Source organism: Mycothermus thermophilus, assembly GCF_041956435.1.
Source record: "Mycothermus thermophilus strain CBS 625.91 unplaced genomic scaffold VTJ04scaffold_1, whole genome shotgun sequence".
Classification (NCBI taxonomy): domain Eukaryota; kingdom Fungi; phylum Ascomycota; class Sordariomycetes; order Sordariales; family Chaetomiaceae; genus Mycothermus; species Mycothermus thermophilus.
Window position 1 is genome coordinate 3,271,747 of NW_027191427.1, and position 18,199 is coordinate 3,289,945.

The 18,199-nt window shown below is 56.0% G+C and overlaps 4 protein-coding genes across 4 annotated transcripts in view; 2 read left to right on the forward strand and 2 right to left on the reverse strand.

Moving 5' to 3' along the window:
- Positions 1-243: 243 nt before the first annotated feature.
- On the reverse strand, positions 244-2,645 carry VTJ04DRAFT_1217 (uncharacterized protein; the record flags this gene model as incomplete). Its single annotated transcript, XM_069358881.1, has 3 exons — positions 244-1,886; positions 1,940-2,085; positions 2,161-2,645. The coding sequence occupies 3 exons, from the start codon at positions 2,643-2,645 to the stop codon at positions 244-246; spliced, it is 2,274 nt and encodes a 757-aa protein (XP_069223826.1).
- A 1,312-nt stretch (positions 2,646-3,957) lies between these two features.
- Positions 3,958-9,873, reverse strand: VTJ04DRAFT_1218 (uncharacterized protein; the record flags this gene model as incomplete). Its single annotated transcript, XM_069358882.1, has 3 exons — positions 3,958-9,616; positions 9,777-9,794; positions 9,863-9,873. 3 exons carry the CDS (start codon positions 9,871-9,873, stop codon positions 3,958-3,960), a joined length of 5,688 nt encoding a protein of 1,895 aa, XP_069223827.1.
- A 2,252-nt stretch (positions 9,874-12,125) lies between these two features.
- Positions 12,126-15,908, forward strand: VTJ04DRAFT_1219 (uncharacterized protein; the record flags this gene model as incomplete). Its single annotated transcript, XM_069358883.1, has 4 exons — positions 12,126-12,163; positions 12,231-15,054; positions 15,112-15,550; positions 15,616-15,908. 4 exons carry the CDS (start codon positions 12,126-12,128, stop codon positions 15,906-15,908), a joined length of 3,594 nt encoding a protein of 1,197 aa, XP_069223828.1.
- A 727-nt stretch (positions 15,909-16,635) lies between these two features.
- VTJ04DRAFT_1220 (uncharacterized protein) overlaps positions 16,636-18,199 on the forward strand; it is a gene marked incomplete at both ends in the record, with an annotated part of 2,503 nt that continues 939 nt past the window's right edge. The window contains 2 exons of the mRNA XM_069358885.1: positions 16,636-16,659; positions 16,745-18,064. Of these exons, the coding sequence (XP_069223829.1) occupies positions 16,636-16,659; positions 16,745-18,064 (1,344 nt within the window). The remainder of the gene's footprint in view (positions 16,660-16,744; positions 18,065-18,199) is intronic.

The window sequence follows — 18,199 nt, forward strand, 5'->3', positions numbered from 1 at the left end:
GCAGGGGATTTCGTAATTTACTACCGCCACAGATCTACGAGTTCTTTCGTGGTTTGGGATGTCGGATATGTTTACTTCAGTCGATGGCTGTCTGTCTTGGGGCCTGATTGAGACTGATCAGTTGGTAGGAGGATTTATTTACTCAAGACATGTTATCGGTTCAAGGAATTCATTCTAGCTGTCCAAACCCATACCTGCTTCCCATGTGTCATCAAGCGACTTGGAAACCCCATCAATCGCCCTCTACTTCTTCCGCTCTTCCTCGACAACAAGGCCTTTCGCATCCAAGGGCAACCCCATCATCGTCCCCAGTTTCGCCACCAGCATCGTGTTCTGCGCCTGCAGCTCGCCGACCCTTTCCCGCAGCATGTCCAGCTCGCGCCGCACCGCGTCACGCTCCGCCCGTGCCTGGTCTCGCTCGCGCTCGGCGGCGGCCACCACGAGCGCTGCGGCCGCCGATACGTCTGCCGCCGTCGTCGCTGCCACTTCCAAGTCTGTCGCAGGTGTCGGTGTGGCTTGTTGTTGATTGCCGTGTTGGCTATTTTCTTTCTTGTTGGTCCGCGTAGTGTTAGCGGCAGCAGCCAGGGGGAGAATTAGCCGGGCCGCCTCCTGGCGGAACTTTTCCTCCTGCCGAGCGACTGCTTGGCCGTACTTGTCGCGGATCCGGGCGAGGTCTCGTTCTGTTTTGGAGTCCTCCGCGGATGCGGCGGTGGCCTCCGGGGTGGGGGTTGAGACGGATTCAGTGCTGCTGCTGTTGCCTTGGTCATTCTTCTTGGTCTGCTTCTGTTTTTGCTTGCGAGCCTCGGCGCGCTTCTCAAGCTTCGCTTGCTCCTTGAGCATTCGCTCGCGCAGCTTATTGATCTCCTTGTCGTGGCGGGCCTGGGCTCGCGAGAGACGTGCCGCGACGGCGGATGTTGCGGCTGCTGTTTCTGATGGGGAAGAAGAGGTGGATGAGGCTGTGGTGTTTATGGAGGTGGACGAAGGGACGAGGGACGGCGCCGAACCCGAGTTGGGGGCGGACAGGATTCTGTGATTGCCGGCCTGGTTTTTGTTTTTTATAGACAAGCGGACATCGTTGTCGTTGCTGGAGAGGGAGATGTCGCATGCCTCATCATCAGGCCGCCAGTCGCCGCCTTCTGTGGCAGAAGCGAAGCTATCCTCGGATGAGGTATCACTGATGCCGTCCACATCCCCGGAAAGGCTAGCTGCTTTCGATACCTGAGGCTCATCATGGTTGTCGACGACCTTGCCGTCCGGGATGGGTGTTGGTTCTGCTGGGCCGTCCTGTTCTTGACCAGAGGTCTGCTCAACCGATAGCTTCTCCTTCGAGCTGCCATCTTCACTCTCACAGGGAGATTCCGCAAGGTCATCAAGGGTCAAAGAGGACAACCATGCAAGAAACTTGTCTGCGTCGGCAATGATCCCACCCGGGGTTCCCTTCTCGACCATAAACCGGGGCACGCTGCCTCCAGGATTGCTTCGAGTGATCATCAGCCACTCGATGGCCATCTCGGTATCTTCGACAGCATGACTGCGGCGGATTCCGGAGGGCAAGGCCCTGACGTCTCCTTCTGACTCCGTATCCTCTCCATCATCATTCTTCCCTTCCTTCCACGTATCTCCTGCGGTAAGGTCGACAGACGACCGTACCCTGCGGAGTGGCTTGTCGACCGGCACTTCACGGATGAGCTCGACAGACTCATAGGTACCGCGGACGAAGGACGACCTGGGTGGGCAGTCTGGGTGCTCACAAGGCCGTGAAACGATCATAAACTGCCTCGGAGGTCGAGACTTAATTTTCCCTCTCTCTTCAGGAGGCATCATCATGAGGGTGACGAAATCCCGGGCGCTAGCTGGGCCGGGGAATCTCGCAGAGACGTGATACACTGGGTATCAAAGATTAGTTTCTGTCACTGGACTCGAAGAAAGCAAAACTTACAGTCAACCGTGCCGTCGTCGCAGACCTTGCCATCCACTCTCCTCTCAGCACCGATTCCGCGGATATTGCCTGTGCCTGGTTCCATCCCGGGAGTTTCTTCAACCCTCTTCAGCGTCACCTTCATCTCGCTCCTCAAAGCTGCCACCCTGAATAAATGACTTTGTCAGTCTAGACCGGACATGTAAGATTGTCAAGAGGGAATTGAGACAATGAGAACTCACCACTTGTCAAATTCCCGCCCTCCATTCTGAGAAGTCGAAGCATAATGCACGCTTCTCCTGGCAAACCAGGCCCCTTTCCCATCCTTGGAGCCCAGCTTGTACACTGCAATCCCGTTCACATTCCCCTTTGTCACCGACGGACTCACAACCTCCTTCCACTCGGCCTGTAGCTTGGTCACCGTCTCCTCCCCTTCCACATCTTTGCTTCCACGGTACTTGGCCAGCTCCTTCCCCCTTGCTGAACCAACAGCAGATTCTGTATGCGCCCGGGCGCGGGTCTTGGTGGTGCGAGCAGATGGCGACGACGGAGAGAACGGGGAGGGGATCGAGTCGATGAGGAGAGCGGCATCCGCGAAGGTGGTTTTTAGAAGGGCGGACAGGGTTGGAGATGACGATGAGGAACTATCGTCATGCTCCAAGAGCGGCGCAATGTCCGGTTCCCAGGAAAGGGGGGAGAGGGATTTGAAGGGGGCGTGATGAGCCATGGCTCAGATACTTCTTCTGTTCCTCAATCAAAGAGGATGTGTATGGGGTAGAAGGTTGAGACAGGGATGCTTTTCGTCTTGCTGATGGGAGGAACAATCACAGCCGTCGAAGTTGTGTAGCTAACATACGAAAGGCTTCGTTGATGATGCTCTTGACAATCCAAGTGTGTATAAAGCCAGTCCCAGAGGTTAAGGAAGAGAGAAGCAAGCTGCCTCGGGGCTCCCAAATATAGCGTTGTTCGTCACAATGCATTCGTCAACACGAAGCCCTGTCAGATCGAGTACGTGTTCTGTGCGGATAGGATATGCTGCTCGTGCTGTCAAGGGCTATCAGGCGCTTGAGGTTGGCATCACCAAGGCACAGCATAAACCAACTTCAATTCAGGGACGAAACCGAGAGCTATCTCTAAACATGGAACGCCTCGGACGAAAAGATCTGGAGGAGAAATAGTATTAGCCTTGCTGCATGGACGCGTACTTAAGGTACGTATGTACACTCGCCAGCTGTTCCTTGGAGGAGGGGTGGCGAATAAACCTGAATACCCCTGGACCGAAGTGTGTTCAAAACGGCTTTTTCACATCGATGTCGTCATAGGTAGGATGTGGGGAGGAAGGGAGAGCCAAAATACCCCAGCATCATATTTTCAAGGATTCAAAACATGCAGTTTCTTTATGTACCTCACAGTAAAACTGGCCTACTGGACATTGATTTCATTGTCCTGTTCATAGGTATTCGCCATGGTTCCTTATTCGGGACACGCAAGCATGGCATGGTGGTGCACAGCCTCTGGTTGAAGCCCAAAAGTTTTTGCTTGGGCGCCACACAAGGGGCAGAACACAGCCGCATCCGGAACTTAGGCAGAGATGGGAGGAATTGGGTGGTCAGAGAGAACTCAATGCATTGATATTATCTCAGGGAACCAACTCCCCAAGACGACGGTATGCTGCCCTCGAGCAGTCCAACGAACTCTGCGCGACCACTTGCAAGCCATACAATCTTACACATGCCGCCAAACTGGCTGGCATAGCTAGTCCAACAAACGCCCTCCCCTCTCCATTCCAGGTGTCCATCCATCCCTTTTGTAAATGACCATCTCCCTCCAAAACACCGCTTGAACCCACGGACCAGAAAACAAAAAGACCAAAAAACACATCGCAGAACCAGAAAACAAGGCACCGCGATCCTCAGGGTTATCACTCAGGCCCATCCAAGGATTAATACCCATTTCTGCGACAAGAAGACACCGCAACCAAGGAGTGTCCGCGACTGCGTGGAGATTCCGCGACCGCTGGCACTTTCTTGTCTCTCCATTTACTGCATGGTCTTCAAGAAACCATCCAGGTCGAAGCTCTCCTCGTACTGCGCCTTGTCCCACAGCTCTCCAAGGCCTTCGAGCCAGGCGGCCTTCTTGCCAGGCTGGCGGACGTCGCCCGTCTCGATGTCCACCATGTCTTCCTCGCGGCCCTCAATGTCGCCTGCACGCCCGTTCTTGCCGTCCGTGATTAGGTTTGGACCGGAGTCGCCGAGGTTGAACAGATCCAGGATCTGGTCCGTATCCATTGTTGCGAGACCGGCGTTCTGCTGGTTGACGACCGTGCTGGCGACGTCGATCTTGAAGCGCTGCAGGCCAAGGATCTTCTCCTCGAGTGTGCCGCGAGTGATGAGACGGTAGACGTTGACCACCTTCTTCTGGCCGATACGATGGGCACGGTCCATGGCTTGGAGATCCTTCTGCGGATTCCAGTCGTGCTCCACAAAGATGACTGTATCGGCACCCGTCAAGTTGAGACCGAGACCGCCGACGCTGGTCGTCAGCAGCAGAACGTCGTAAGATGGGTCGCTGTTGAATTTGTTGACGATGTCTTGGCGGCGGTTGGCCTCGACCGACCCGTCCAGCCGCAGGTACTGCACCGACGGCAGCATCTGCTTGAGCACGGTGTTCTGGACCATATCCAACATCTCCTTCATCTGGCAGAAGATGAGTGCACGGTGCGGCTTGATGGGAGTGTACAGCGGGTCCGAGTTCTCCTGGCCTTCGGTACCGATGCCGCAGTCCACCAACAGGTCGCGGAGCGCTCCAAGCTTGGGTGCATGGACCGGGTCTTCGAGGCTGGTTCCTTGCTTGGCCAGGTAGCGTTGAGTTTCCTCGTACGCCCGGTGACCTGGCTTCATGACGAGCGCCGGAGAGTTGCAGAGCTTGCGCATATACTGCAAGGCTTGGAAGATGTGCTGCTTGGCCTCCTTGTCCTCGAGCCCAGCTTGCTCCGAGAGCTTTTTGCCCTCGCGCTTGGTGAAGTCCTCGAACAGCTTTTTCTGCAGGTCGCTGAGGTCGCAGTAGTAGTTCTGCAGGATCTTGGGCGGCAGGTCGTTGAGCACTTCCTCTTTGAGACGACGCAGCAGGAACGGCAGCACTTGCTTGTGCAGCGCCTCGATCGCGAGTGCACCGGCTTCTTGTTCCTTGGACGACGCCTTGCTGAACCGACTGTTCAAGATGGGCTTGGCGAACCGGTCCATGAACACCTTTTCGGCGCCCAGGAAACCCGGCATCAAGAAGTCAAATAGGGACCAAAGTTCCAGCACGTTGTTCTGAATCGGCGTGCCCGTCAGGATCAGGCGGTGGTTGCTCTTGAGACGCTTGACGGCGAGTGTGATCTTGGCGCGGGGGTTCTTGATGAGATGGCCTTCGTCAAGGACGATGTAGTTCCAGCTGTACTTCTCGATGACGTCGATATCGTTGCGGCACACGTCGTATGACGTGATGACGATGTCGGTCTTGTCAAGCTCGTCCTTCATGGCTTTGCGCTCTGCGGGCGGGCCCACGTAGGCCGTGACTGTGAGGAACGGAGCGTAGGTCCGGATCTCTTGTTGCCAGTGGCCCGAAAGGGTCGGCGGGCACACGATGAGCGAGGGCAGGCGCCGCATGTCGGGCGCACCGGTGCGCGCAAACTCTTCGGCCCGCTGGTGGTGATCGCTGGCAACAATGCAGATGGTCTGGAGAGTCTTGCCGAGACCCATGTCGTCGCAGAGAATACCGTGAAGGTGGTATTTGTTGAGGAAATGCAGCCAGTTGACACCCTCTTGCTGGTAAGAGCGGAGCTCCGCCTTGATGGCGACAGGGATCTGGAACGGCTCGACCTTCTTGGGATCCAAGAGTTGGGCGATGAAGGTGCGCTCGCGGTCGCGGCCGCGAAGAAGCTCCTCCGACAGACCCGGAGGATCGGGAATGCCGGCCTCGAGCGGCACCAGCTTGACGAGGGTAGCGAATGATGTGGTCGCAATCAGTCGGATCTCGTTGTCTGAGTCGCTCATGCGGCCGAGGACAGGCACAATCAGGAAGATAACGTAGGGCAGGATGGCATCGCCCATGACGGCGATGAGGTGGTAGATAACCTCGATGGCGCCCTGGCGTACGTGAAGATCGAGAGGGTTGCTGATAGACGGAAGCACCTGTTCGACGAGAGCAGTCATACCATCGACAGAAATGACGCTGCAAATGGTCGCCAGACACTTGGCCGCCATGTAGCGGAACACCGACAGGTCTGAGCGAAGAGCCTTGATGACAAACGGCACCTGGCGCATAACAAACGGATGGAGCGCCGTGTGCAGCGTCGGTGTCATTGTGCGGATGACAGACATAGCATCGATGATCTCCTGACCGAATGTCTCCTCGGGGTTGCGCGCTTCGGCTGGCAGCTCGCCCGAGAAGGCCTTGACCAGCGGCTCCTCCATAAAGGTCTGCAGGCTCGGCACACGGGACAGAAGCTCGGGGCCGAAAGTCTGCGACAAGATCTCGAGGGCCTGCTTGGCACCGCGGCGGGTGATGCGCGCGGCCTTTGCCTCGCGAGCGAACTTGGCGGCATCGGGATGATCGACGCGATCCTCTTCTTTCTGCATCGAGAGGATGACATCCTTCTTGTGGGCGTGGTTGGGAAACTCGGGCGTCTCGGCAACCTCGACGCATGAGAACTTGACCAGGTTTGCCACCACCTTGTCGGCAGGACCGCGGCGGCCGGACTCGGTAAATAGCTGGACCAGACGAGCAATGGTTGCCGCAGACCGACCCTGGAGCTCTTGGTTCTCTTCTGTCTTGATGCTGTCCATAATGGCCTTGATGAGCGGGCTGGGTTTCTTAGGGAGCACCTTCATGGCCACGAGGGCGCAAGCAGCAGCAGCGCGGATCCGGGCATCGCGGGCCTCCTTGGCGGCCTTGGCCTCCTCAATGGCAGAAATAGTGGCTTCACGGGCTTCGTTGAGCTGCGGCAATGCAATCAGCCGCTGACCCGGCGCCATGGCCTTCTTGAGCTTGTCAAAGTCTTCCCCGACAACCTTCTCAGCGTGGGCGACAGAAAACGCGCCTGGACCAGCCTCAGGTTCCCCCTGGACCACAACAGGGAGCGTGGGAAGCTTGTTGAATGACACCTTTCCATGATCGCGGAAAAGGTTGACAAGTTGCAGTGACTGAGCGCGCACGCGCTGGACGAAGCTAACGAGATCACGGTAGTGTGAAGGCCGTTCCTCGTCGATGATGCGTTGCAGAGGCTCGATGAAGCGTGCAGGGGCGTCGACGGTCGGGCAATTCTTGGCGTACTCGTCGATAATCATGGCCGCAGACAGCTGGGTCGAGGCGAAGGGTGAGGTGAGACCTTGCAAGATGAGGCTGTCGTAGCCGGCAAGCTGGGCCGGCGGGAGGAAAGACATGATGAGACCCATGGCCTTGGCGGCCGACACGCGTGAGCGCACGAGGACGTCCATGCCGACTAGATCGACGTCGCCCTGCATCATGTGGCCATCAACGTCATGGTTATGACTCGGCGCGGGGGTGTCCTCAACCTTGGTCGACTTCCTGCGACGCTTCGTGGCGCGTTCACTTTCGGCAGGCGACGACCGCCGGGCCGGGGTCGGCGTGGTGCCGGGCACGGTGTACGTTCCGCCCGATGGCTTCTGGAAAAGGGCTCCGTTCATGGGGATAGGATGGCGGGGTACGCCGATGGGGTGAAGGGCCAGCTGCATCATGGGCTCCATGTGCGGTGCGAACTCGTCGGCGAGAACGGCGGGGTTCTTTGCGAGATAACGCACCAGCGCGCCCCACAGCTCCAAAGACATATTGAGGGTGTCTTGATCGCGCTCGACCATGATATTCTGGAAAACCAGGCGGAGGATCCTCCCGTTGAGCCAACCTTGAGCAGTTTCGCCGCCGAGGTTCGCAAACGTCATGAGTGCCTTAAGCACAGCAAGACGCACCGAGGTAATGGTGTGACGGAGGAAGGGGTAGAGGCGGGGGACGAGAAGGGTGAAAGATCGCTCCTCGTCTTGCGAGGCCGAGAGTTTCATGGCTTCCAGGACCTCAGGGAAGCTGCAGAGCGTGGCGAGCAGATCCATAATCTTGCCAGTCGAGGCGCTGAGGTCGTCACCCAGGTTGGACAGGCTGTCCCAAACTATGTCGATGAGCCCTTCGAGCGCATTCCTGCGCATCATGACAAACTCTTTGGCCATGGGGATCAGAGTCGCAGCGCTCACGGAGCGAACATCATCGTCAATGTCGCCGAGCCCCTTCATGACGGCGCGAATGACACCATCGATCATCTCGCTGTCCTGAAGGAGGAGGTCCTTACGCACGGCGACCACATACCGAAGACCCACCATGCCGCCGTGGCAGACTGCCCAAACGTTCTGGTCCAGGTTCAGGTCCTCCTGCATCACCATACGATACAGCAGGCGATAGATGGCGTGGACGGACTGGGCTGGGATGTGGCGGAGAACGGCACCGAGAGTCTGGCCAACCGTCTCACGAATGGGCGCCACGGACGTATCGGAACTGTAGTCGGTAAACTTGTCTAGCATGAGGACGCAGCAAAGCCGGCAGGCGAGGTCATCCAGCCACTGACGGTTGAGGCGGTCGTTCTCCTGCCGCGGCTGACCCTTCCGCCTTCCGGCGCCGGCACCGTGAACTCGCATAATCTCCCTCAGTGCCATGGCAGCACCGTGACGCGTCTCCCACTGCGGGTCGAAGAGGTCGATCTTGAGGAACTCACAAAGGCGCTCGTACGGCCACTCGGCACCCTCCATGCTGTCATCGACCTCTATCTCTGACTTGATGGGGAGGACCGGGCCTTTGAATTCCGATACAACCTTGGTGTCCTCGTCCACGTCCGCGGGCCGCTCCAAGCTGAAGTAATCAGCCATCTTGCTGGACTTCTTCGAGTCGGTATCAGCCATGGGAGTGTCGTCAGCATATCCATCCGAGCCAGCGGTTGTGGTCCGGCGCAGGGTTAAATCACCGAACCCGCTCTTGCCCTGCGCGGCCTTCTGAGCCTCCCGTTTCCGCTTCCTCTTCAGGACGTTGAGCTGGCGGGAACTGAGTTTGCTCTCGTCGAGAGGTTGGTTCTGGCTCTCAGACGTGCCATTGTTGAGCTGGCCGTTGCCATTTGTCGACGTGGCTTCCTGCGGGGTCGCCGGGCTGGCAGCGTGATCAGGGATGACGGGCATTTCATCATCCTCAAATACGCGGCCGAGAAGCCCAAGACGACCGTTTAGGGTCTTCTTTTGGTGGGCCAGACGCTTCTGGGGGTCGAGGCCAGCGACAGCAAGATCGACGTTCCCACCACGGAGCAGCGGACGGCCGAATCGGAGGATGGAAGCGATGTCCAGAGTCTCGAGGCTGAAAAATTCTTCTTGATCTAGGATCATGGGATCCTTCAGGTCCTCCTCCTTCTTGATGAAACCATTTTCAGAGGTAGGCTCGCCAGAGGAAACAGCATCCTCGGCATTGGGATCGTAGAGAGGGGCATTTTCGATGATTTTGCCGATGGCCTTGGCAGCAGTGGTTCTGGTCTCCCAGTCCCTGTGGCGCAGGTATGGGACGACTCGAGTCAAGAGGTTGAAGAGCTCCTCTGGGTGTTGCTTCTGCCAGTCGGCGAGTTGATTGACAGCGGTGTCCCGAATTAATCGGGTGCTGCCCGTTTCGAGGATGCTGAAAAACGAATGTTAGCATTCCGCAACAATTCATACGGACAAGTCGCGGGTTGGCCTCATCCGAATTTCCGCGACGATTAGTCTGGATTGTGAATGGCGATTATTCCGCGACAGCCACAGGTTGGTCTCATCCATGAACAGAGGTTGGGGAAACATACGTAACGAGCCGGTCGAGCCTAAGATCGATCGAGTTAGCCAATAAATTCACGTCAAAGAGACATTGGACGGAAGTTGGTCAACTTACCGAGACGCCATGCTTGGTTCATGTCAACGAGTTGTGAGAAATCTTAAAGGGTGAAGAGCACCATGGATGGTACTGTCTGATGTTTGGGTTAGTCGCAAGTCGCAGAGAATGGAGAAGAGTTGAATGAGTGAAGGTTGGCTGAATGAAGGAAAGAAGTTGGTTGGAAAGAGGAAAGGTGGTTGAAGAAAGGAAAGTTGACTTCGCGAGTCGCAGGGAATGAAGTTGGATGGAGGGACAAGAGTTTGGATGAATGGGGGAAAGGTTGGTTGAAGTTGCAACTTGCAGAGAATGGAAAAAAGTGTTTGAATGGGAAAGGTTGAGAAATGAGGAAAGGTGCTGGAATGAATGACGATTCTGAAAAGATAGAGGAAATATTGTGAGAATGAGAGAGGTTGTGGAAAGACAGTAGGAATCTCATGGGATGGACAGGGCAAGATAAGACAAGAACAGCTTAGGCCAGGATTTTCATGTGTCCCCAACCTTGTGCTGAGGTGTGGTGAAGTGTGAGAGTGAAGTGTTGAATGAGCGAGGTTGTGAAAAAGAGGAAAGCCTTGTGAGATGGGGAAAACAGCAGGATTTCCTTGTGTAAACCAAATCCCGAGCTGACTTGTTGTGAAGCGCACTAAGAGCGAAGTTTCCCAAAGCGGAAGCCGGGATGTCAGGCGGCGATGAGCGGGGATGGATCTCACCTTGAAATCCAGGGAATGGCACGGCTTTGTTTCGGAGTGTAAGGTCAAGGTCGAAAGAGTTGGGAAGTGGGGGTGATTTCGGTGTTCATGCGCCGTGCACTACAATGACACGTGTAAGAATGGGCCAAAATGTGGTTTTAGAAGAGAGCAACAAGCACGAGGGAGAGATAAATGTGTGTTGTTGGGATGGGTGCGCTGTAAGGGAGGTGTTGTTGATTTCAAGGCGTGTTTTCGCATCGTCACATACCGTTATTTCAAGAGGGCGGCGAGCCTGGTCGTCAAAAAGCCAGGTCGGGTCGGAGGTGGGCATCAGCCGGTTAATGAATCCCAAGAATCCTCTTCCATACTTATAGCCCTGTCTGGGGCAAGGCCCCCTGTCAAGGCCATGCCAAGCCCCGTGCCCCATGTCCCGAGATCGACGCCTTCCTCCCAAAGAGATCCATCCCCTTCAAAGATTATTTTGTTCTGATCCATCTCGAACATGGAGACGGATCCGAGTGCTCAAGTCCTCCATACAGAAGCATTTACCTATCTCCTCCATCTCCTCTCTTCTCTATTCCTCCACCATCATCATTATTATCATCATCATCATCCTTTTTCCCTTCTTTTTTCCGTCTCTTATCTTGCTTTCCATTGCGTCATCGCATTCCTCCCGTCAACTTTCTGGAACGTGTGCATCGCTTGGATAGGTGTATCATAGATGAGTCGAAGCTACTCCGTACAGACTGTCTAAATTTTGACCACAAGTCATGAGGATGGATGGGACCCGACTTGGTCCACGGAATGCTCCCGTTGCAGCCGTACTGCATGCGAAACCTGACTGCCGTCCCCCAGGCCGTTGGTGTTGCTGACGTGCAAGGTTGCAGCTGGATGCAGTCAAGCGGCGGTTGCGGCTTCAGCTCAGCCGCCCAGTCCTGACAGCTTGGCGGTCCGCATCGATGGTCCATAAAAACCGCCGTGATCCGCACGGATGAAAGAGGCGCCCTGTCCCTGGGGCTCGATGTGTTGCATGTATGTCATAGGTACTGACTGACGTACCGTACACTACCTTACTGTGGTAGGTGCCCAACCACTGAATTGCCGATGGGCTCTGTAAGCACCTCCTAGTCCAATGTCGACTCGAAGCATGGCTGAATGGCCGAATGGGCCCCTGTGACCTGTGGAACTTCTCCATCCATCTTCTGCCTTGCGCAACCACAGGGTGGCTTCCGGAGCCTGCGGGCGTTGGGTTCTTGGCGCCTTCAAGGTGGGGACAGATCACGTGACTGACGCGACCTGACGCGCCGAGACAGAAACCCGTGGTCTGGGACCCAGAGACAACCACCGCCCACCACCAGACGACGACGGAGCTATTGGAGACCAAAAAACAATAACGCCGAACCCGGGTTGGACTCGGACAATACCCTTGAATGTGGACGACTCCGTGAGCAGATTTCTTGACGCGAAAGCGAATCTCCAACGTCAATTCAGCCCTGATTTATTGAAGACCCCTCGCGCCACTGGTGCCAGCAACAACAGCAGCATCTCGAGTGATTCGCTCGACTCTACGGTCGAGCGGGTGAAACTAGCCCAACATGCATATCAAACAGATTATCATTCAAGGCTTCAAAAGGTGCCGTTGTCACATCAATCAGTCGACCTTTGAGGCGTCCTCGCTGACACCCCTCCCCCGCCTATAGCTATAAGGACCAAACCGTCATCGAGCCCTTCTCCCCGGGAACCAATGTAATCGTCGGCCGCAACGGCTCCGGAAAGAGCAACTTCTTTGCCGCCATCCGTTTTGTCCTCAGCGATGCCTACACCAACCTGAGCCGCGAGGAGCGGCAAGCCCTCCTCCATGAAGGGTCAGGGTCCGCCGTCATGTCCGCCTACGTCGAGATCATTTTCGACAATACCGATAAGCGCTTCAGCGAACCCGGAGATGAGGTCGTTATCCGCCGCACTATCGGTCCCAAGAAGGATGAATATTCAGTCGACCGCAAGGTCCAAACCCGCGCGGACGTCCTCAAGATCCTCGAAACGGCCGGTTTCGCCAAAGAAAATCCCTTCTACATTGTGCCACAAGGTCGCATCGCCGCCATCACCAACATGAAGGAGTCGGAGCGCTTGAATCTGCTCAAGGAAATCGCCGGCACCAACACCTACGACGACCGCAGGATACAATCGCTCAAGATTATGGCAGAAACCAACAGCAAACGGGAAAAGATTGACGAAACTTTGGCCTACATCGAGGAGCGTCTCAAGGAGCTTGAGGAGGAGAAGGACGAACTGCGTGATTTCCAGGACAAGGACAGGGAGCGCCGCTGCCTCGAGTACGCCCACTGGCACCGCCTGCAAGCCTCCAATAATGAGGCTCTAGAGCAACTGGAGGAGCAGCGCCAGGATGGTGCTGGCGCTTCTACCAAGGATCGTGCTGAGCTTCAGAAGGTTGAGAAAGAAATGGGCGCCCTTGAGCACAAGTCTCACGAGCTCAAGCAGAACCTGGAACTCTTGGCCATCGAGCGGCGGCAGCTCGATGAGGACCGCAAGGATGCTGCGCGCTTGCGCGCAAAAGCGGAGCTGAAGGCCAAGCACCTGGACGAGACGCGGCACGCTCGCGAACAGGTCCAGCGCCGCCAAGAGGCCGAGCTGCAGGAGGTGACCCAAAAGATTCAGGCCGCCGAGGCAGACCTCGCCAAGATTACCCCCGAGTACGAAAAGGCGAGGCACGAGGAGGCGACCATCAAGCAACAGAGGGACGAGGCTCTGGCCGGGAAGAATCGCCTGCTCACCAAGCAGACGCGCAGCTCCCAGTTCAAGACAAAGGCTGAACGTGACAAGTACCTTCAGCAGGAAATCGAAGATGCTACTACGTCCTTGGGGGTGCAAAAGGCGAATGCCATGGACGCCGAGGAACAGGTCAAAGCGGTCCAGGCATCCATCGCGCAGCTCGAGAAGTCCATCCACGACATTCGGCAAAAGATCGAGGGCTATGGTGGGGAACGCGCGACACTGGCTGAGAAATTGACCAAGGCTCAGGAGGCCCGGGAGCAACTTCACGAGGAGCGGAAGCGGTTGCGGCGTGAGGAGGACAAGCTCTCATCTCTCTTGTCCAACACGCGCGCGGAGCGCGACCAGGCTGAGTCTATCCTGTCGTACGCCATGGACTCGGCGACCGCCAAGGGTCTCGCCACGATCCGCCGTCTTAAGCGCGAGCGTGATATACCCGGTGCCTACGGGACGCTGGCTGAGCTGATGCACGTACCGCTCGATGCGTACAAGCTGCCCGTCGAACAGGTGGCGGGCAATAGCCTTTTCCACTACGTCGTCGACAATGCGCAGACCGCCACCATGCTCTCGGACCACCTTTATAAGACATATGGTGGCCGCCTTACCTTCATGCCTCTGGAGCAGCTGCGGCCAAGACAAGTTAAGATGCCGCGAGCGTCGGACGCGCAACCGCTCATCAGCAAGATCGAGTTCGACCCGAAGTACGAGAAAGCGTTCCAGCAGGTGTTTGGACGCACCATCGTGTGTCCAAACCTCACCATCGCATCCCAGTATGCACGATCTCACGGCCTCGACGCGATCACCCCTGAAGGTGACACCACGAACAAGCGTGGCGCCATGACGGGTGGTTACGTTGACGCGCGCAAGTCACGCCTCGATGCGGTTCGGAGGGTCACCGAGCTCCGCGACCTGTACGAGCAGCAACTGGCCGACCTCGACAAGATTCGGAAGGAAATTGAGGTCGTGGACCAAAAGGTGACGGCTGCCAGCGGCGAGGAACACAAGCTCGAGCAGCAGATGCGCCAGTTCGAGATGGGCTTCGAGCCTCTCAAGATGGAGTTGCGCACTAAGAACGCGCAACTTGAGCGTGAGCGTGGCAACCTGGAGACAGCACTGCAGCGGCAGGCTCAAGTGGAGAGGAACCTCAAGGATCTGGATGACTCCATCACGGCATACCAAGCCGAACTTGCGCAAGACTTTAAGAAGGCACTGACTGCAAGCGAAGAGCGTCAGCTGGAGGAGTTTACTGCTGAGGTGCATCGACTGCAGCGGGAGCTCAAGGAGGTCAGCAAGCGGCGATTTGACCTCGAAGGCCGCAAGAAGATGCTCGAAACCGAGCTTCAGAGCCACCTTCGGCCGCAGCAAGATCAGCTCCGGAGTCTGGCATTCGAGAATGCGACTGCGGGCGGCAGCGACAGCTACAAGGATGCGCAGAGGGAGCTAAAGAAAGCGCAGAGGATCATGGACGACGTGGAGCAGCAACTGCGCGAGAACGAGCAGAAGACCGAGAAGGCCAGCGCAGAGCTGGCACAGGTCGAGGCGCGCCTTGCCGAGAAGGAGACGCAAGCTCAAGAGTTGCAGAGGCGTATCGAGCAGCACCAGAAGAGGATGGAGAAGAATGTCCAGACTAGGGCGCGCCTCATCAGCCAAGCAGCCGAGTATGCGAAGAACATCCGCGATTTGGGCATCCTTCCGGAGGGCTTTGACAAATACGAAAAGCTCAAACCCGAGCAGGTAAGACAGCCAAACGGCATTCCTTGCTTCTACCCACTAACCACTTCAACAACACAGATCGAGTCGAGGCTACGCAAAGTCAACGAAGCCCTCAAAAAGTACAAGCACATCAACAAGAAGGCGTTCGACCAGTACAACAGCTTCACGACCCAGCGCGACCAGCTCCTCAAGCGGCGCAAGGAGCTCGATACGTCTCAGAAGTCAATTGAGGCGCTCATCGAGCACTTGGACCAGGAGAAGGACGAGGCTATCGAGCGTACCTTCAAGCAGGTGTCGCGCGAGTTCTCTACCATCTTTGAGAAGTTGGTACCGGCAGGCCACGGTCGGCTTGTTATCCAGCGCAAGGCCGACCGGGGTCGCAAGGGTGATGACGACTCGGATGATGAAGGATCTGGCGGTGTTGAAAGCTACACAGGAGTCGGCATCTCGGTGTCGTTCAACTCGAAGGTTATGGACGAGCAGCAAAAGATTCAGCAGCTCAGTGGTGGGCAGAAGAGTAAGCTTTACCTCCCCGGTTTTAGTCATAGGATCTGCACTGACGCTTTGTCTTTCCTTGCTCAGGTCTCTGCGCGCTCTGCCTCATCTTTGCGCTCCAGGCGGCCGAGTCGAGTCCGTTCGTCATCTTCGACGAAGTGGACGCAAACCTGGATGCGCAGTACCGTACCGCCGTGGCCTCCCTGCTCAAGGAGATCTCGCGCGAGCAGGGGACGCAGTTCATCTGCACCACCTTCCGTCCCGAGATTGTCCATGTCGCTGACAAGTGCTATGGCGTCACCTTCCACAACAAGACGAGCACGATTGACTGCGTCCCGACAGAGGAGGCGTTGAATTTCGTCGAGGGCCAGAAGAAGTAATGGGGTAGTGGTGGTGCTGGGTGGATGAGGCGTTTGGCTGTTCATGATTTGTGTATGTAATTGCAATGGAGTGGCTGGCTGGATTAGATGTGATTGCTTGTGGCGACTCTGCCCCGCCGCTGGCGTCTGGGAACTGTTGACTTGCGTGTAAGAGAGATACCTACAAGTAGGTGGGCTGGAGCTGGTGTAATTCTTTTTTGCAATCATATTAAATTATGAGTATTTGGCCCTCAATATGAAAGAATCCATAAGTGTAATCTGCGTGGTTTCAAATGTGATTATATGCTTTGTTTTTGTTGAAGGAAACCAGGAAAACGGGAAAATAGGGGGAAACAAACAAAAGGGGTAAACCAGGATAAACAGGAGTAAACGAAGAAGAGAAAAAGGAAAACAACCAAATGAGCAAGAAAATCGAAAAATGGAAAATGAATAAATAAGAAAATGGGAAAGAAAAAGGCAAGTAAACAAAGAAGGAAAAAAGGAAAAAAGGAGAGGAGGACGTGAACAAAGGATCCCCCCGTCAGCGTCATGCCTGACTCCCACCTTCCAGATGGTTCTGCCCCACTTTCCAGCACCCCAGAGCACCCCACCATTGTGTCAATAACAACAAACACCACCTCCATCAACAACCTAAACGCACTTACAACCTCTCTCCCAGGAGATTTCACCTCGGACAGACACGACACAAACAAGTTTTCCCTCCAGAGTGTAACCACAGACAACCACAATGCCGGTAGACTACAGCAAGTGGGTAAGCGCTCTCAGAAAGCAAACAAACAAAGCATGTTGTTGTCTTCCTGTCTTCCTCGTGCTAACCTGCCACACCACACCCTCAGGATGCCCTCGAGCTCAGCGATGACTCGGATATCGAGGTGCATCCCAATGTCGACAAGCGGTCCTTCATCCGCGCCAAGCAGCACCAAATCCACATGCAGCGCCAGCAGCGCCGCCACGAAATCGAGACCCTGAAGTACGAGCGCATCATCAACGACGCCTTGCACAAGCGCTTTGTCCAGCTCCATGAGTCGCTCAAGGCTCGCGCCGACGAGGCGAAGGCGGGGAATCCAGGCGAGGTTGCCTTCCGCGTCGTCATGGAGTCGGCTGCCGGCCTCGACCCCAAGGATGACCAAGTGCCACCCCGGCCCGAAGGCGTCCACAGCGCCGAGGAACAGCCGCCCACTTATACCAAGATGATGGCCACCATGCTCGACCAGGTCAACAAGGCCCTCGATGAGAAGAACGTCGCCCCAGAGAACCGCTATGAGGCCATGCTCGAGGAGATCCAGGGGCACATCGACAAGGTCACCAACGTCCAGGGGGAGCTGCTTAAGAGGCTTGCTGAGCTCGAGGCCGAGGAGAAGAAAAAGATTACGAGCGATGATATTCACGACGGATTCAACAGCTCCTTCATCAATAAGTCTTCCTCCTCTTCCTCCGCCCCAAGTGGTGGTAGCAAGTCCGAAACAAAAGTCGAGCTCCTCAACCCCAACTATGCCGCCAACTCGCCGTCAGGTGGTAACCCGCCTCCGGAAGAGGAGATTGATGAGAATGAGGAGATCAAAGCCTCCCCCTTGGCACAGGAGTTTGCGAAAATCCCTGCTTCCGATTACCGAGCATCGCACGAGTTCCTGGTCAAGCACCGCGAGATTTTGACGGAACGGGAGTCAGATGGACTGCTCCTTCTTGCCTTCGATGCCCAGATCGAGGGCCGTGAAGAATTTGCCCGCAACTGTGTCCACCAAGCCCTCCTCCTTCAGTACTGCCGCGCCCTGGGTCGGGATGGTGTCGCCCTCTTCTTCAAACGCATCCAAACCCCAGGGCACCCTGCCCAGGACACGTTTTGGAAGGATGTCTCTGAAAGCTACAGTAAAATCCGGAATCGTGCTCGTGTTATTGCTGAGGAGCGTGCGAAGAACAAGGAGGAAGCGGTGGAGCAAATCCAACTTCATGCGGTTGAGCCAGGGACCACGATCAACTTCAAGATTCCGGACGCGAACAGCGAGGATCCAGAGGTCCAAAAGGCCAGGGCCATCTTTGACAGCTTCAGTGACGAGATGAAGAAGGCCCTGGAGACCGGGAAGCTGGACGAGGTCAACAAAGTGCTTGGCCAGATCCCATGTGCGGAAGCGGAGGGCATCGTTGAGAAACTGGGTGAGGTGAGTGTTTTTATTCATCATTTAGATCCCTCACTGTCTTCGTCTGTTGCTTGTTGGACGCTCTGTTGTCATCTCCTTTTGGGGGGATTTTCATCTTTTTTTCTTTTCTTTTTTCCTTTTTTCCTTTTTTTTTTC